Consider the following 17556-nt stretch of genomic DNA (forward strand, 5'->3'; position numbering starts at 1 on the left):
CCTCGGCTTCTTTCTCCACTACCAAGTCTCCGTAAACCCCTCTCCACTCTCACTTCCAACAACAAGTGCTTTGTCACTAAGATTGAGACCATCGCTTCAGCTGCCTCTGCTGCTTCTTCCCTTTACCCGAGATCCATGAGACCCATCTCTTGCTCCATTGACTCCATCCGGGGGCTTATCGTTGCTCTCCAGTATATGAACAAGGAAGGAAGTGTTCCACAAAACTGCTGACCACCTAACTTCCCTTCCTGGCTCCTATGCTGGCTGATGTTGTAAATGGTTCCCTCTCCCTTTCAAAAACCATCATAACTGAAGACCCTCATCCCTGGCATCATCCTGGAAAACCTCCTCTGCACCCTCTCCAAGGCATTGACATCCTTCCTAAAATGTGGTGCCCAGAATTGTGTACACTGCTCCAGCTGAGGCCTAACCAGTGATTTGTAAAGGTTTAGCATGACTTCCTTGTTTTTGGGACCCCAATGCACACTTCTCTCCAGTCAGAAAAACATCTGTTCACCACTACTCTGTGCCTCCTATCCGGTAGCCAATTACATACTCAAGTTACCAACCATGATAATCCCATGTGCTTCTATTTTCCGAATAAGTCTGTTATGTGGTACTTTATCAAACGTCTTTTGAAAGCCAATACTGCACCACCTTCCACCAACCCTCTCTGATACTTTATCAAAGAACTCAAACTCCATGTTTGAATCTTTCCAATCAGATTCCCACCCCTGCCACAGCACTGATATGGCCCTAATCAAAGTCACAGATGACATCCTCTGACACCGTAACTGGTGCATTTTCCCTCCTCATCCTCCTCGACCTCCCTGCAGCCTTTGACACAGTTGATCACACCATTTTCCTCCAACATCTCTCCTCCATTGTCCAGCAGAGTGGGACTGCCCTCAGTTGGTTCCACTGTTACCTATCCTATCATAGCCAGAGCATCTCCAGCACAGCTTCTCTCAGCTCCTGCACTGTTACCCCTGGGGTCTCCCAAGGATCTATCTTTGGCCTCTACCTCACCTGCATGCTGCCCCTTGGCCACATCATCAGAAGACAAGGGGTCAGCTCCTACATGTATGCTGATAACACCCACCTCTACCTCTCCATCACGTTTCTTGAGCTCTCCATTGCCTCTGTACTGTCAGACTACTTGTCCAATATCCAGTCTTGGACAAGCCCCATTTTCCTCCAGTTTAACATTGAGAAGACTGAAGCCATTGTTTATGGGCCCCACCACAAACAAAGTGAGAGCCCTGTTGAAGGGATTGATTACCTTATGCTGCCAAAGTTATAGATCCCATTGGAACTGAAGATCTTTCAGTGCTGGTCTATCTTTAGCTTGGGAAGGGTAGCATAGTAGAGCAGCTAGGTGCTGCTGTCTTTTCTTACAGGCACCGGCCACCTGCTCTGAACATAATATCCATGCCCTGCAATTTGGGCCAGGCTCAGCATCCTTCAATTTGAGCGGACATGGGTTCCGCTCCAGCTCACTTGCAAAGGCAGAGTGGGTCCATTGGAATCTTGGCCCCAATCTCTCACTGCTCAGGCCTCCATTTGCTGCAATTTTGTAATTTTTCACCATGCCCACTGGCATCTGCCGGTAGCTGTGCTGCAAGAGTCTCACAAACTGCTTCATTCTCCTTTCTCAGCACATTCCCCACCTGCACATTTCTCTGCAGTTAACCTCTCAAACCTTCTCCATGTAATTCAAACTTCTCTCCATCCTCCTGCTTTTATACGCATCCTTTCTGACCCCTAATCAAGTCTCCTTATTGCCCCCGACGAGTCTCCAGCCATCTACTCATTATCCTACAAATGATCTGCTTTCTTGCAAATAAGGCCCTCTCCATACATGATCTCATCCTGGAGGAGTGCATCAACATCTTGATTTACTGAAATATGTTTCACTAATTCTGCCCCCTTGGCGTGACGTTATATCACGTCCCCCATGGAAACCATCACGGTTTTAGCGTACCACTTATCTACAAATCCCACCTTGATCTTTCCCCTTACTCCTCTGGTTTCTTTTCCACATTTGAACACTTGATCCTCCTCCACTCCCTTAATGTCCTCCTTATCTAATTATCCCACCCCAGGGCAGACAGATGCCTTACTCACTGAATTCTCCGACCTCCTTTCTGCCCTGTCTTTGTGCCAAGGGACTCCTTATTCTCGGTGATTTCAACCTTCTTCATAGCTCACTCTCTTGCACGTTACTCCTCTACTTTCCTGTCCCCAGCCCACCTACTTTACTCCAGTTTATCCTCCATCTCCCCTCCTGACCGTATTAACCACCTCTCAACTATGAAGCCCATCACTTGCTTCCTTGAACCTGTCCTGTCCCAGCTTGCTGACCTTAGCCCCATGCTTGTTGACATCATCAACCTGCCGTTATCTTCCAGCATGGTTCCTACATCCTTCACCTCTAAAATCTTACTCTTGACCCCTCCATTATGTCCAACTACTGCCCCATCTCCAATATTCCCTTTTGCTCTGAAATGAATTATGGTCTTGCAATGACACTCCCACCATTCCTAGTTTGTTACCCTGCTTTGCCCACAGCACTGTAGCCATGGAAACACCATCCTGTGTGAGTGTGAGTGTGGCTCACTGTGCCTCCTCTGCTACCATTGCCCAAATCATCCTGCTCAATCGTCTCCCTTCCACAGTCCACCTTTGTTGCATTGCTGTCTCACTCCTACTTGTTGCATCATTGGTATTATATCACCTTCAGTGGATTCTCTTCCTATGCCTGCATGGTCACCTCTGGTATACCGCAGGACTCCATCCTTGGTCTTTCCTCTTCATCATTTATATGTTATACTGTGGCAACATTATCCAGAAGCATGGGGTCAGCATCCATATGCATGCTGATGATCCTCAGCTCTATTCTGCCTCCACCATTGACCACCCCCAAGGCCATTTCCACTCTCTCCAACCTCTTACCTGTCTAACAGGAAGACCCGGATAGGCTGAAACTTTCCTCAGTAGCTTTGCCCTATCCTACCTCAACAATCTCCTCCAGCTGTACATCCCTGTACGCACACTCTGCTCCTTCAATACCTGGTCTACTCTTTGTTCCCATCTTCTGCCATTATGTGCATGCCCTCTGGAACCCTTTCCCTTGGCATCTCTGCCACATGATCTGCCTCCTTAAAGCACTTCGCTTCAACTATGTTTTGCTATCCCAATCCCTCTTTTTTTCTTTCCTCCTCCTGCTTCGTGGCCCCTCTTTGTCCAACACCCTGAAAAGCACTTTGAGATATTTCCTGTTCAAACCTACATCCTTACACCAACCAAGAAAAGATTTCTAATACCCAATTTCACACCCTTTTCAAACAGTATGAAATTCGGTATTAGTAGAAATCTTAAAAACTACATTATAACAGTAACAGTAACAGGAATGAATGTTGCAGGTGTATTATGTGTCACATCACTGAGTTTTGCTCATCAATTAATAAACATTACCTCTGAATTTCATAAAATCATTCTGCAAGTAACCTTTAACAACAAAAAGAAATAAAGTTCTGTGTAAATAAAGTAAATGGACATATAAATGCTGCTTTACATTTACGTAAATCATTAAACAACTTGACAAAATGCACTTGTTATTTGTTTAATGTTCTTTGCACTTACAAAAGTGAAAGCTGGTTCTGTCGTCGTATCAGGGCATTCTTCTTGTTCACCAACACAAACCACTCTTGCATCATTGCTTCTTCCTCCTCTTTATTGTTTCCTGAAAAATAGAGGAATGGAATTAAATAAAGGCTTAAAATCAGGGACAACCCAACAGCCAGTTAACTGTAAATGAATCCTTAGCAAACAAGATATTGCAGCAATCATATTTCAACAAACAACTTCATAAGCTATTATTGTACAGTATTTGTCGATTTACAGGACATTATTGTAAAGCATGAATAGTTGACTGACCTCTACTATCCTTATCATTCTCTTATCATCCTTATCATCGTCATCCCCTTATATCCATCCACCTGTTGCCAGCCACACTACACTTTCCTCTGTATTCCTTTGGATAGCAAAGTAGGAAGTTCTAGGCTGTGGATATTTCCATGGCTAACATGGTACTTTGGTTGGCTTAAAAAAAATTGCACTTCTGTGCAACTGGATCTATCTGTTCACATTTTGCTACTTCAACTGTTCTTTACAGCAGTCCAGCCCAGACCTAAAGAAATCTTGCTAAAGAGAGGAATAAAGCTTGAATGACAACTATGGCTGGTATTTGAACTTTGTTTCAAATTATGAATAAAAATCCCCAAACTAAAACATTATACTAGATGCTTTCATTATTTTTGTTCTTTCTCCCACCCATACTGATTTTATCCCCTCCCTGTCCTCCTGAATGTTTGGGCTCCTTGCTGGGGCCTGGTTTCACTGCTGCTGGTTGCTCACTGATACATCATTCAAGTAGCCATTATTCAAGTGGAGCTTCGACAGCAAGTGCTGATGGTTTATTTGACCACATTGATGGGCAACATGATCCCGTTCTCACCCAATGTCCACTCATATGGATTTGTAGCAGGGGTTGCTGGCCAATCAGCCCTTTTATAACCTAGGGACACTGAGAGCCATTTGCAATTGTACTAATAAAGTTCCAGATAGGGGAAATTAACTAAAATTCTGTCTTTGGTGAATATTTCCCTTCTTAAAACTTTAGTGGTACAGCAATACAACACTCAAATCAGAAGCTTTTACCAATCCATTAGACAGAGGGTTAAGTAAATTAGAAATAAAAAGATGGGAAAAAGTGCCAAAAGGCACCCTGCAATATAAATGAGACAAATTCACCATATAGTGACATAAATTCTGAATGTTCAGAGCCTCTTTCCAACATGGTTCTATAACACAAGTACACTATGTTGTACATGGAGCGTTATCCAAGTATTTCAAAACGTTGACATACAATGGGTTAAAGGGAGCTCATCAAATGGAAGCTCATCTTGACTCAGTGTAGTTGACCACAGAGATGCGAAAATCAAAAATCAGTAGAGAAACCAATAATATTGGTCTTTTCTGTTGATTTTAATCCTTGCCTGTGCAAGATACTGCTGTACATCTGGAAGCCATGATTAATCATATCTCATAATCAGTAAAGTTTCTCATTGATGGCACTGTAAATTTTACAATCCTTCTGTAACTCAGATGATTTAGTGATGTCTCCTGCTCTTGGAATTATGTTTTGGTAATCCATGTAGATGCTAGTCTTGTATAAAATAGAATTTTTGAACCTCTTCAGATGCATTTCTGAGATAAGACAATACTTTCTTACCACTCCTGCAGGATTAAGCAAATTTGCTACTACTCCTGCTACATAAAATCTAATTTTTCCAGTTCACAAAAAGTAAAATGGCCACTGATGTTCATCAACATAGAGAGTCTACCACTACCTCAGGTTTTGTCCAGGGGTGGAGAAGCTTCCAGCTGCATCATTATCCAGCGAGTTGTACTGCTATTAAAAAGGCTATTTTTTCTTATTTTTCCACCATTCATGCTGGTCAAACTGAAGAATATCAGCCCTGTTGAATGGAATACTTTTCCATTTTAAGTACTCGGTTTTAGCATCGAGCACTTGAAGGTTATACAAGGCACAAGGCAAAACTTGCCCTTCTTCCCCCCAACAATTTCTATTTCTCACACTAACGATCCTTATGGCTGAGTAGGTAACATTTACACTATAACTGCAGCATTGGTGCAAAGCAGTTTTGCCCGAAACCTGACCTGACACTGGAGAGAAGCAGTGAGAGTGTCCCTGGAAGAGGGAGGTCTTGCTCAGCTTTGTTTCCAATCAGTACAGGCCGCGACTCTCGACTTACGCTACACAGATTTATCATCAGTGCTAGGTCGAAACTAGTGCGCACCAACTCTAAGCTTATAGTGTAAATGCATCTGGAGACTGCCAATTTGTGATGAACTGTGGGTAATTTTGTCCTATTGGCCTCTGACCACTAGAGACTGCCCAAAGACATTTCACATAGGGCCCTTAAAGCTAGCAAGAGGATGAAAATTTCATCCTATCAGCCTGTGCTGGATTCAAACCCAGATCGCAGTGGTGATAGGTCAATCTTCTAAAGCACTGCACTAGCTAGTCATTCCACCACTATTAAAAAAATAGAAAAGATAACATTTTAAAAATGAAAATAAGACTATTAAGGTGACGAGTAAGGACATCTCAACTGGCGCAAATTAAAGAAATTGCAAAATTTGCTATTTTAAAAATAGAATCGAGTTCTGCTATAACAATGCAAGTTTTTTTTGTACAGTTGGTTTTTAAAGGTCAAAGTGTGAAGGCTACATTGGAATTCAGAACTCAAACTGTACTTATAACTACATTTCCTATTTTACATGACTATCTCCTCATTATATTCATAGCTATTGAATAGAGGGGCTGTAACAATTTGGTTATAACACTGCAGTGAAAAGACAACTACTTTTCTCTCCTTTACAATAACTTCCAAATGGGTTATGCTAAGAAAGCTGTGTAGCAAAAAGACAATAGAAAATAATCAATTTTAAATTGATTTACTTTTCAAATGCTGAATAAATGTTTTCACCTGAGAGAGTATTTTACTTCAGTACCCATTAGCTAATGAATACTTTTATTTATGGCAAGTTCTACATTGAGGCACCCTACTCCGAGTGTTGTCTATGAATTAACTGAATATTCCATGTTAGCTAAAAAAAAACACTGCAGATAATTTACTTTTGAAGTACACTATAGGAGTAGTGATGCAGATGTCAATATCTGTCAATAAAGCAGCTCATTTTAAACTACACAAACTTACAAATTAGGCCATGCATATGATTGCCACAGACAGAAAGAAACAAATTAGATTCAACTACACAACATTAATAATGTTACCTGATTATTTTTTATGGGGGGGGGGAGCAGGCGCTTTGCATTTACATTTGGTCTATTTTCACCATTTACTCTATTTCAACCATAACATTCAATTATTTCAAATACATTTTTCACAACAAAGCTGGCTATAAATTCCAGAAGTTAAACAATCCCCTTTCTCCAGAAAGAAAATTACATTAAAACTTAAATTTTTTCTGTTTTTGTTTTCAATTTCAGTCCAAGTATACCCATAGAAACAGCTATAACAAATATTTATGACAGTGAAAAAATTATTTTCCAAATCAGCAGCATTTTGTACAAACTTATTATTACTTTGTTGAACTAATATAGTAAGAAGCCTGCAGCTAAAACTCAAGACTGGTCAACAGAGATACAGAAATAGAACAAAGTTCAACAGACACCAATTAATATATCATTGTCTCAAGGTACTCTTCTCAAAAGCGCAATTTCATTTTGAAAGCAATTAGTTTTATATCCCATCTGATGCAAAATGTATATGTTTTTCTTTGACATGAATAAAGATTACAGAGTTTTAAAAAAAATGTACCATCTACATATCAGTAACTGTAGTCATATATAAGCAAGTCAAACCAACAGCAGTTATGTGGGGTTACAATGGGCACAAATCTCTGGGCAGTAACAAAAGGAGAAATATCTAAGAAAAAAAAGGCGGTGGAGGAGGAAAAACTTGTCATTGCGAATACTGCAGTTTTATGGCTGCAAAATCCTGCTTGATTAACAAAATAACACATGCGTGCAAAAATAGTAACAGCTATGAATCCATAAGACAAACATTATTTTAAAAAATGTACTTTGTTTCTTTTAATGCACCTTATAAATAGACGTAGTATTGATAGAAAGTTATCCCTGCAAAGATGTATCAAAATGAAATTTACCAAAACAATCATGCAAGATTCTTTTTAAAAAGAACTAATTATTTCTCAGTTTAGAAATTGATATATTCATTTAAGTCTTTGTTTCAAAATAAAACGGCTTACAGAAAGTAACTAACACCAGAGATAAATTAATCCTGTTATTAATAACTCCAATTGAAGACTTAGACAGATTTATCAAATTACAAAAATTATTAATGTCTGATCAAAACAAGGGCTTCTCATTTCATCTCTAACCATTTGCTATTTAATCCAATAGTATTAATCCAATTTGTTGATCAGAATTTTATGGAGCAGAATGTAACTTAGCAGGCTTATATACTTTTAAAAGAACAATATTTTGCAGATGAATGCCCAATGTTTCATTTTTGTTCGATTGTTTCTACCTCTAATGTTTAAGGGAAAAAAAGAACAAGATCGACATTGTTCTTACTGATTAAGTAAGAGCTCATTAAAGAGCTGTCAGCACCACACTTTGAATATGCATGAAGCATATAATCAGATCTAGCGCTGTCAGTAGAGGAGAAAATGGCAAGTACAAAGGATTGATTTAATTACGTTGAGTGGGCTATGGTGGTAGACCAGTCTTGTTAGGGAGAAAAAAGGTTGTATTCTGGCACCATAAAAAGGCAGTTTAGCTTCTGTCACAATACCTAATCTCAAGATTAGATATGAAAGCACACTGCTTTTGTTGTTTAAAACTAGTACTGTTGGCGTTTAAAAAAAACAAAAAAACGAGCATAACACATTTTTGCTTGTTTAACTTTCCCTGGCTAGATATGCCAATGTGTGGAAAAAAAATCCAGGTAACTTCCAAGACTCTTTACTTAAGCCCTTCAAACTGCGTATTATCACAGAGAATTATGTTGTTACAGAAAAATAAGTACAGCAAGCCAAATTTTTATTTTACAGTATCTATATTGCAGTGGTTTGTAATTCCCCATAGCAAACACCATTCTCTTTGCATTTGAAGGGATAACACGATTCAACTAATAACATCAGCTAGAACAAATAAATCTTGGCTATGAGAGATTTAAAAGACAGTACTAATTTAATTTCACTTCACATGTAGTCAAGTGCTGTAAATCTCTTTGTAGCCCTTTTTCACCTGGAGATTTACGGTAAGAAAAATGGAAAGAGAACCCTGCGTTATTAATTATGTTTCAGTCAACAACAGGAAAGCTCAGTGTGTATGTAAGAATATTAACAATTTTGGTTACCTTGAAAAACATCCCCCCCATGACTGAACAAGAATGATTACTGGAATACAGAATGTGATGGTCCCTTTTGCATGCTTCTATTTATTCAAACATTCAAAGATAATCTGGACAAAACCTAAAATTATTCTGACCTCAGTACTTTAAATGCAGCTGCCCAACTTGTTTTCTCCGATATGTAATACTGTCTAACTTGGTACCAGAACACTATTGTTGCCATGGTACTAACAGAAAATCTCTTTGATATGTTGTCTATTATCTTTCAGTGAATTGTATTGAAAACTACTAATAAAAGTAAAATTGAAAGCAAAACAAAAGAAATGGTTGTGCCAATCAAATTACAATATGTAGTTTTCCCTTTTACTGTTGGTGAGTTGGGCAATTAAATTAAGTTTAAAGAGAACATTCAAATCCAACATTTTTATTTATTTCTCCTTTATTTATAACAATTATGATAATACTTTTTTCAGTTACCAGTTGTGAGAAATGACTGCCTTTTACTGGTACAATCAAAATATTACCAAAAAAATTCAACAAATCAACATATTATACAGCTTTACTGCAATATAATAATAATTTTAATCCTATTACAGTGTACTGAGCATGAACTTTTGATCACCTAATAGTTAAACATATAGAGAATATTCATTGAATAAAACTGGTAAAGTCTAATGTCATTATACAAATGCTGACAAGTAATGGGGAATGCTAAGGCCTGCTTGAGAGTTGCTTTTCTACTTTGTATATAGGGAGAACATGAAGGGTCTTGTGAAAAGCAGAACCCTTCAAGTAATTAATACAGCAAGAGAAGCAGATGAGAGATCAATGACAAAATCACCTGGTAAAGCTGCAAGAGGTGTTGCATTAGAAAGGTTTTACTATACACAGAAAACAGTACCGAGAAACCTGTATTTTAGCACTCATGTTCAACAGGCTCTTAAAAGCATGGAATGAGGAGACAGAAAACCTATCCTTCCTAATAATCTTGTGACAAAAGCTAAAAGACATCATCCTATTAACTACTGATCTCAATTGCTAATGCAGAGTACTTCCTGGTGCCTTTATATAGTACATTGCTATTAAAAAACCACTAAACATTCACTGTGAAGAACACAAGCTTCATTCACTCTTTATCAGCTTCCCTTGTAGGAGAACTATAAGTGGAACCAAAGGTGTCATTGATATTATGAAGTGGAAATTAATCAGAAATTTTTCTCATATTTTCGCTGTCACACTAATTTACTTTTGTATAAATTTTACCCAGTTAAAAAGTTCATACCTAACCCCCTGTTGCAGCCTTTTTAGTTCAGAATATTCAATGAGCAAGTCAACTGAAAAGCATCAGGACTGAACACAAAAAGTGTTGGAAATTCTCATTTAGTTGTCTTTATTTTGCTAGCGCCATGTGGTCCTTGAAGATGTAGAAAACACGGGAAGCCGAGTAAAGATCAGAGCTGGCTCATTAGCATTCTGACAAAATTGGAGCGGCAGAGATGTATAGTTTGCCTAGTTTGCCGTTTTGAAAGCTGCCGGTGGTAAGCTCTCTATTTCATTGTGCCTTTGTCTTTTTGGGGTTTTCAACGCAGCAGGGTGTTTGTTAGCTCTGGTTTACACACTGCATTATGGGAAGCTTTTCCTGCACATTCAGTCTACGGGTGTCTCTTCTCTGTTAAACTTTAAATAAGTTTCTGAATTCAGCAGCATCTGCATTAAGGACAATTTTAAATGGAGAATGATTCTGATTTTTAAAAAAACCTGAAAATCCCTAAAGGAAACAAAAGTATTAATCAAATTTTCTTATTACCATATTGATTTCACTCTCAATTATCCTTTGACTGGAGCAGTTTTCAGAAACAAAGGATTCTTTAAATTTCCTAACATTTTCCAAGAACATAAATTAGTGATTTATTTCAAACTATATGCATCCAATAATTAGACAGGCATAAAAAAGAAAAACAAAGAGTTGCTGTGCTGACCATTCAAATCTCAAATGGGGTTTCTTTTGATAAACGAAATGACATTACTGGTGCTGCTATCATGCAAAAACCTTTCAAAATAGTAGTGAAATGGATAAAGGTCTTGTTGGATGAATTTATCTGCTAAATCCCTGCAGTTGCCCTCCTGTCTTGGATGATGACCTGCAAGAATGTCAACAGCTCATTGCCCAGAGTGCTGGAAGGAGTCACCAGGCAAGCCATAATCTGCTCATTCTCAAAGCACGATTTCAAAGTTACATTTCACAAGCTGTTTAAAAGGATTTTCATCTCTTCTATGCTGCCAGCGTTCAAAACATCACAAGTTCTGGAATGTTACTGTACCTAAGTTTTACTTGGCTTTCAATAACTTATCACTCTCATACTAACTTCTAATTCCAGAAATCAGAAAACAGCAACAGGTTATTAAACAAATGATAATTTTGTCTATGGTAGCTGTCAAGGAAAATATGGAAATAAAAAAACAAAACTATATAAACAGTAACTCAGATCAGCTAAGTTAAAGTGCATGCTCTTGTTCTACTTGCTCTTAGTTTCTATAGACTTGAGGGCCAGATGTTTCAGAAATGATCAACAATCAAGGAGCGAGAATAAATTAATGACTGATTTTTGAGCTTTGATGGCATTAAAATGCACTTCTTTTCTTGCTGTGCCATGTGAATGTTCTCCTGTAAACGGGGTCTTGACAAGTGAGGCCACCCAGCTGAAAACAACTGATGCAAAACCCAGGAGTAATCCCCCTGTTTAGCTCAGTACCATGGATAGCCCTAACACTACCTCTATTATTTGATGGATTTAGGCAAATTTTCATTGATTTGTTGGCCCCTGTCTTCAACTTACTTGCCATTTTAAGGACTTCAAAACCCTATTCCCATGTACATAGATTTGCATATGGTTACAATTCAATACTGCAAGGCTTCTGCCAGTGAGTCACAAAGTGCATATTTTGAACAATTTGTAAATGTTACTTAACAGAAAAAATGTATCAAAATCTTGCAATGTGTTGCTTACACAATTCACATATCTTGTATGACATCTCAGAAAACATTTTATCAAAAGATGGGGGCTAAGTTATTAGAATAATAAAAGTGGATTAGTGCAATTTAATTTAGAAGCACCCATAAAGAAACTAAGGTAAACTTAATAACACTGAGAATTTCAATTTTCTTGATCATTATTCTAACAACGTTTTGTTAAATGTTTTAAAAGTACACTTAAGTATAGACTAAAATAACTATTTAGAGGCTTGGTCTTAAGTATTTAAAAATGCCACTTTCATGTTTCCATAGCTCCCAAATTTGAAAGTAAAATAAAATGTAGCCACTGACACTCACTGAGCTACAACTTCAGCAAACAGCACTGGTCTCAAGTGAGAAAACACCAGGAGAAGTATTCCACAAAAGAAATGCCAATGTCTGTTGACAGTCCCAATTTTCTTTGCATAATTCTCCCCACCTCTCCCATTAGCTACTGACTGCTACCTCTCCAGGACATGTAGTATAACAAATTTACCAAGCATCATATCACTCTGGAAATGTTTTAGGACATTTGCATATAAACCAAGTTCTGTGAGTCAGTATGTGAATGTGAAAAGGAGGGGGCAGGAAAGCTTAAGGTCCACAATACAGTAATATTCTAGTTTATAACATTTTTGCTGGAATTAAAAATTGCTATGCAATTGCAGATAGACAGCAACATTCCCTCATTCCAGTTGCTAGGTGATAACCTTTTAGGTGGGCAAAAAACATCAATAAAAAGGCCAATTAAGAAGCAGCAAGTGCCATCTCCAGCTTTGCAATTGAATATAGCTACGACCTGATTACTACCAACCAACACAACAGTTATTATTACATTCTGACTTTGGTTTGGTTAACATTTGACTTGATCAATCAAAAAAAAGCCTATGACAAGAAATTCTGTTAAATTGTTGTAATACAGTGAGCTAATAATTATCTATTATGTTAAGTATGTTAATATTAGTTAGATCTTGAAAAAACTAATTACATGGAAAATAATGGATACACAGAATGATTATAAGGCAGTAATCTCATCAAGGTGTTCAGATAACGTCAAAATTGCAAGAGCTGAGAAAGCAGTCACCTGAACTCTTGAGATTAAATTGCAGCCTTGAAATCTCTCTTGTGTACTTTTCCTCTAAAGTGTATTGGGTAGTTTGAGGTTAAACCATTTTCAACCCTTTTTGGTAGTGGAAGGTGTCATGAAGGATACTAACAACCAATGTATTCCATATAGTTGATGCATGGTGTCATACACGCTGAAAGCTTAATGACTGTGACATAACCACTGAAGGTTTACTATGTGATAAAGAAAAGAAAGAATAAATGCAAGTTCTTTCTTGTGATAACCCACAATTACTGGGAAATAACAAAGTAAATGCAGGTTTTATCCATTTTCTTCTTATTTCTTACTATAGGATTCTGTCTTAATGTACATGGACAGCTTCAATTTTTTAAAATTCATGTTTTCTTCAAGAACCTTATGCCTCTGTCACGACACAGGCACAAAGAGCACAAATGTACTGTTACGCTGATGCGGCAGAACCAAGCAACTAGATTGTAACTTCCAGAAGCCATCTCGCAGTACCAGACCCCAGACTCAGCAGTACCTCTTCATCACCCTGCAACAACCCAACCCCCATACGTTGCCGCTTCTTTCTAGCATCAACCCTAATCTTGCTGCTTCACTCACAAGCCCACTCTCCTGACGTACTGGCATCACTCAGTCCACTCTTGCTCCCCATTCAAGCTCATTCTGCTGCTCTTACTCAAATCATCAACTCTTATTGTCCCTACCTCAGCATCACTCACCATTTCAGCCCCAGACTTTGATGATTGTTCCCTTCCAGCATTCAAAAAAAAGTATTGTTTGTTTTAACAAAAAGTTTTAATCAAAATTTATGACGTTAAGGGTTAGGTACATATTTTAAAAACATACACAGGTTGTTAAATAATAAAAATTGTAATCTTGCAGAAGCAAGCGCATTTTAAACCAATCAAAAGAATCAAAAAAGGATCATTATTGAGAACAAAAGTAAATTGAGGGTTGCAAGCTAAATATGAGAAGAATTTTCTTTAAAATAGATTGGTATAGAAAAAAAGAAAATACTAATAGCTACGGGGTAACAGTGGATTATGTTAAATATTCTTCAATACTTCAAAATTATGTTTACATTTTTTTGCCTATAACACTATAGGAAATCAACTAGTGTTTAAAATGATTACAAATAGTAGTGTCTCCCTGCATTTTGACATTTTTTTCCCTTTCAAACTTTTAATCTTTTCACAGTCTTAAGATTTCATAAACCAGAAGTTTCTAAATTATACTTTTCCCTAACTGAATTCATGACAGGATGGTCAAAGAATTGCAAGGAAAGCAAACTGTTTTGATCTTGGAAACCTTCTCTTAAGAATGTTAATCTGGTAGATCACATGCTGGCACAACATGGCACATACAATCGCTTACTCACAGTATAACAATTAAAAGTACAGATTCATTCAAATATTTATTGTATAATAATAAGCATCCCTTCATAGTATCAGTTTGCTGACATGAGAATCTTTGAGAATTAAAATTAATTTTATTTTAAGAATTATTTTGAAATTACTCTTAAAACTTTGTAGATGCATTGCATCTCTAAATTTGATGACAATGCCTTCAGCATCCCTTCCACTAATCTTCTAAAATCCCTTTTCATCTGATTGTTAAAGAATGCTTGAAGCCTGACACCATGTCTAAGATGGCTACATATTTGGGGGATGGGATGGCTTTTTCCTGTTACATTATTTAACTTGATTCAGAATCTGAGCCAAGAGTTAAGCTCAATTATCTGCATTTTTTCATCATTAGTCATAAAGCATTGCCAAAACAAATTTTATAGTTAAAGGGCACACACATGAAATTAGAACATATATACACTATGTAATATTCACATATCGAAAACTGGGTCGCAGAATTGTCGGTAGAGATCTGATATTTTATAAAATATAAATGTAAATCAACTTCTCTCAAATTAATGCTTGAAGCATTATTATATAAAGATTTATATGCATAATTTTCATTTATTAATATATTAAATTGTTTAATGTTCAAAATTATAGTACATAGGAAGACTTTTAAATGATACCACAAATCCTACCGCAGTGAAGAACTCCAGCACGAGTGAAATAGTGTTTGACATTCCAGCCTACAAATACCATGTGAGGTAATAATAAGGATGTTTTTTTCTCTCTCTCTCTCGTGAATTGGAGTGAGGGAGGGAAGAAAGATTTATTTGCTCTGAAGTAGCAGTAAATCTTGGTTTTCTGAAGGTATGTTAGTTGGCAAACATAAGTTCATTGCTGGAGCCTACTGGAATGAATCTGGCCAAGAATGAAAAAATGGTGTCTACAGAGAGCTTAAGGCATGCAGGTCCTGCCTCACGACAGAGTGCCTAAAACTGCCAGCCAAGAACCAAACTGCGAAAGCTGGGAGGTTTTCAGCAGAATTCTGTTGAAATTTTTTAAATGCAGAAGTGCAGACAAATGCAGCATGATCACCACAGACATCACGGGCAGCTTCCAACAGAACTCAGAAGGGTATTATGCTCAGAACACTTTTTCTTCCCTTACCGCTGAAAGATTATACTGGTTATCCCATTAAAGTTGGTAAAATGCCATTCTTATGTCTTAAAGCTGTAGCATTTGAGGTCAAGAAGTGTATGCTGCTTCTTACAAGGCTAGTGTGGATGTAATCTTCCCAAAGTTACAATAATTAATGTTAAGCTTCTTTAGCAATACGTTTCTGAAAGAACTTGCCTGATAATATACTTAGAGCCTGTCTATGCTGTTTGTATTTCTAAGCAGGAAACATTTTTATGCACCTCACGTACTTCGGTTTAAATCTTCAGTCAGACTAGGATGAGAATGAGTGTTTCCTTCAGTTATGCAAAAAAACAAAAATTTCAAGCTATCCAAGATCTTAATAAAAATGAATAGTAAACAAGATATATAAATGTTATGCTAGAGCACTTGATGAAGAACTAGCGTGGAGACAGTCAGCTTATTTTAAAACTGCAGCTATCAAAATCGTTGTACTAATAAATATTAAAACAAATCTTTATCAATGTATTTGCAAAATTTCATATGATTTGTAAATAATATATATATTGGAATATGTTTATAAAGCTGACTTAAGAGTCCACAAGTCCCAGCCAGTACATCAAACAATGTGTTTATAAATAGTTAAATAATTTTAATTTGAAAATATGCAGTTTTGAAATCCCCTTATTTGCCTTGCTTGCTGCTCCAGATACAGGCCCATTTGGGAGGAGGGTGGGAAATACAGCATGTGTAAAACAAGTTAATTTGAAGAATGACTATGCCATATAAAGGTAAGTAATCCTCCTTTTGTTGTTCATTTGCTAGACCTCATATGATATGCCCTGGTAACTTTGTCAAAATAATGTCCCCCGGACGGATGAGCGGAGTAAAATTGGGGAATGCAGAAGACAGTTCTGCCAAAACTGTCCACAAGGATTGGTGCCGGGACCACTGTTGTTCACCGTTTACATCAACGATTTGGACTTGGGAATCGGATGTACAATTTCAAAATTTGCAGATGACACCAAATTGGGGGTATAGTTAATACCAAGGAGGTCTGTGACAAAATACTTGAAGAATGGCTGTGTAATTGGCAAATGAATTTCAATATAGATAAGTGTGAGGTATTACATTTTGGTAGGAAGAATAAGGGGGCCACATACTGCTTGGATAAGAAGTCTAAACAGGGTAGAGAAGCAGAGGGATCTGGGGTACAGACACAAAAATCACTAAAAGTAGCGACACAGGTTAACAAGGCAAAAAAAAAAAGCAAACCAAGCACTGGGTTCATTTCTAGAGGGATAGAATTAAAAAGTGGAGAAGTTATGTTAAACTTGTATAGAACTTTGGTTAGACCACACGGAGTACTGTGAACAGTTCTGGTCTCCACATTATATAAAAGGATATTGAGTTACTGGAGAAGGCGTAAAACAGATTTACTAGGATGATACCAGAACTGAGAGGTTATACCTATTAGGAAAGATTGAGCAGGCTTGGGCTCTTTTCTCTAGAAAAGAGAAGACGGAGGGGTGACCTGATCGAGGTCTTTAAGATTATGGAAGGGTTTGATAGGGTAGACATAGAGAAGATGTTTCCACTTGCGGGGGAGACCAGAACTAGGGGCCATAAATATAAGATATGATGTGGCGATGCCGGTGATGGACTGGGGTTGACAATTGTAAACAATTTTACAACACCAAGTTATAGTCCAGCAATTTTATTTTAAATTCACAAGCTTTCGGAGGCTACCTCCTTCCTCAGGTGAACATCGTTCACCTGAGGAAGGAGGTAGCCTCCGAAAGCTTGTGAATTTAAAATAAAATTGCTGGACTATAACTTGGTGTTGTAAAATTGTTTACAAATATAAGATAGACATTAATAAATCCAATAGGGAATTCAGGAGAAACTGCTTTACCCGGAGAGTGCTTAGAATGTGGAACTCGCTACCACAAGGAGTAGTTGAGGTGA

At 37.5% G+C, this 17556-nt stretch overlaps 1 protein-coding gene across 3 annotated transcripts in view; it reads right to left on the reverse strand.

Annotated features, from left to right (window-relative positions):
• The window catches only part of ehbp1 (EH domain binding protein 1), a 377463-nt gene that overhangs the window by 32364 nt on the left and 327543 nt on the right, over window positions 1-17556 (reverse strand). For all 3 annotated transcript variants that reach the window (XM_067989531.1, XM_067989529.1, XM_067989530.1), the window contains one exon: window positions 3646-3745. In XM_067989531.1, the coding sequence (XP_067845632.1) occupies window positions 3646-3745 (100 nt within the window). The remainder of the gene's footprint in view (window positions 1-3645; window positions 3746-17556) is intronic.

The sequence above is a fragment of the Heptranchias perlo genome, chromosome 8 (assembly GCF_035084215.1).
Source record: "Heptranchias perlo isolate sHepPer1 chromosome 8, sHepPer1.hap1, whole genome shotgun sequence".
Classification (NCBI taxonomy): domain Eukaryota; kingdom Metazoa; phylum Chordata; class Chondrichthyes; order Hexanchiformes; family Hexanchidae; genus Heptranchias; species Heptranchias perlo.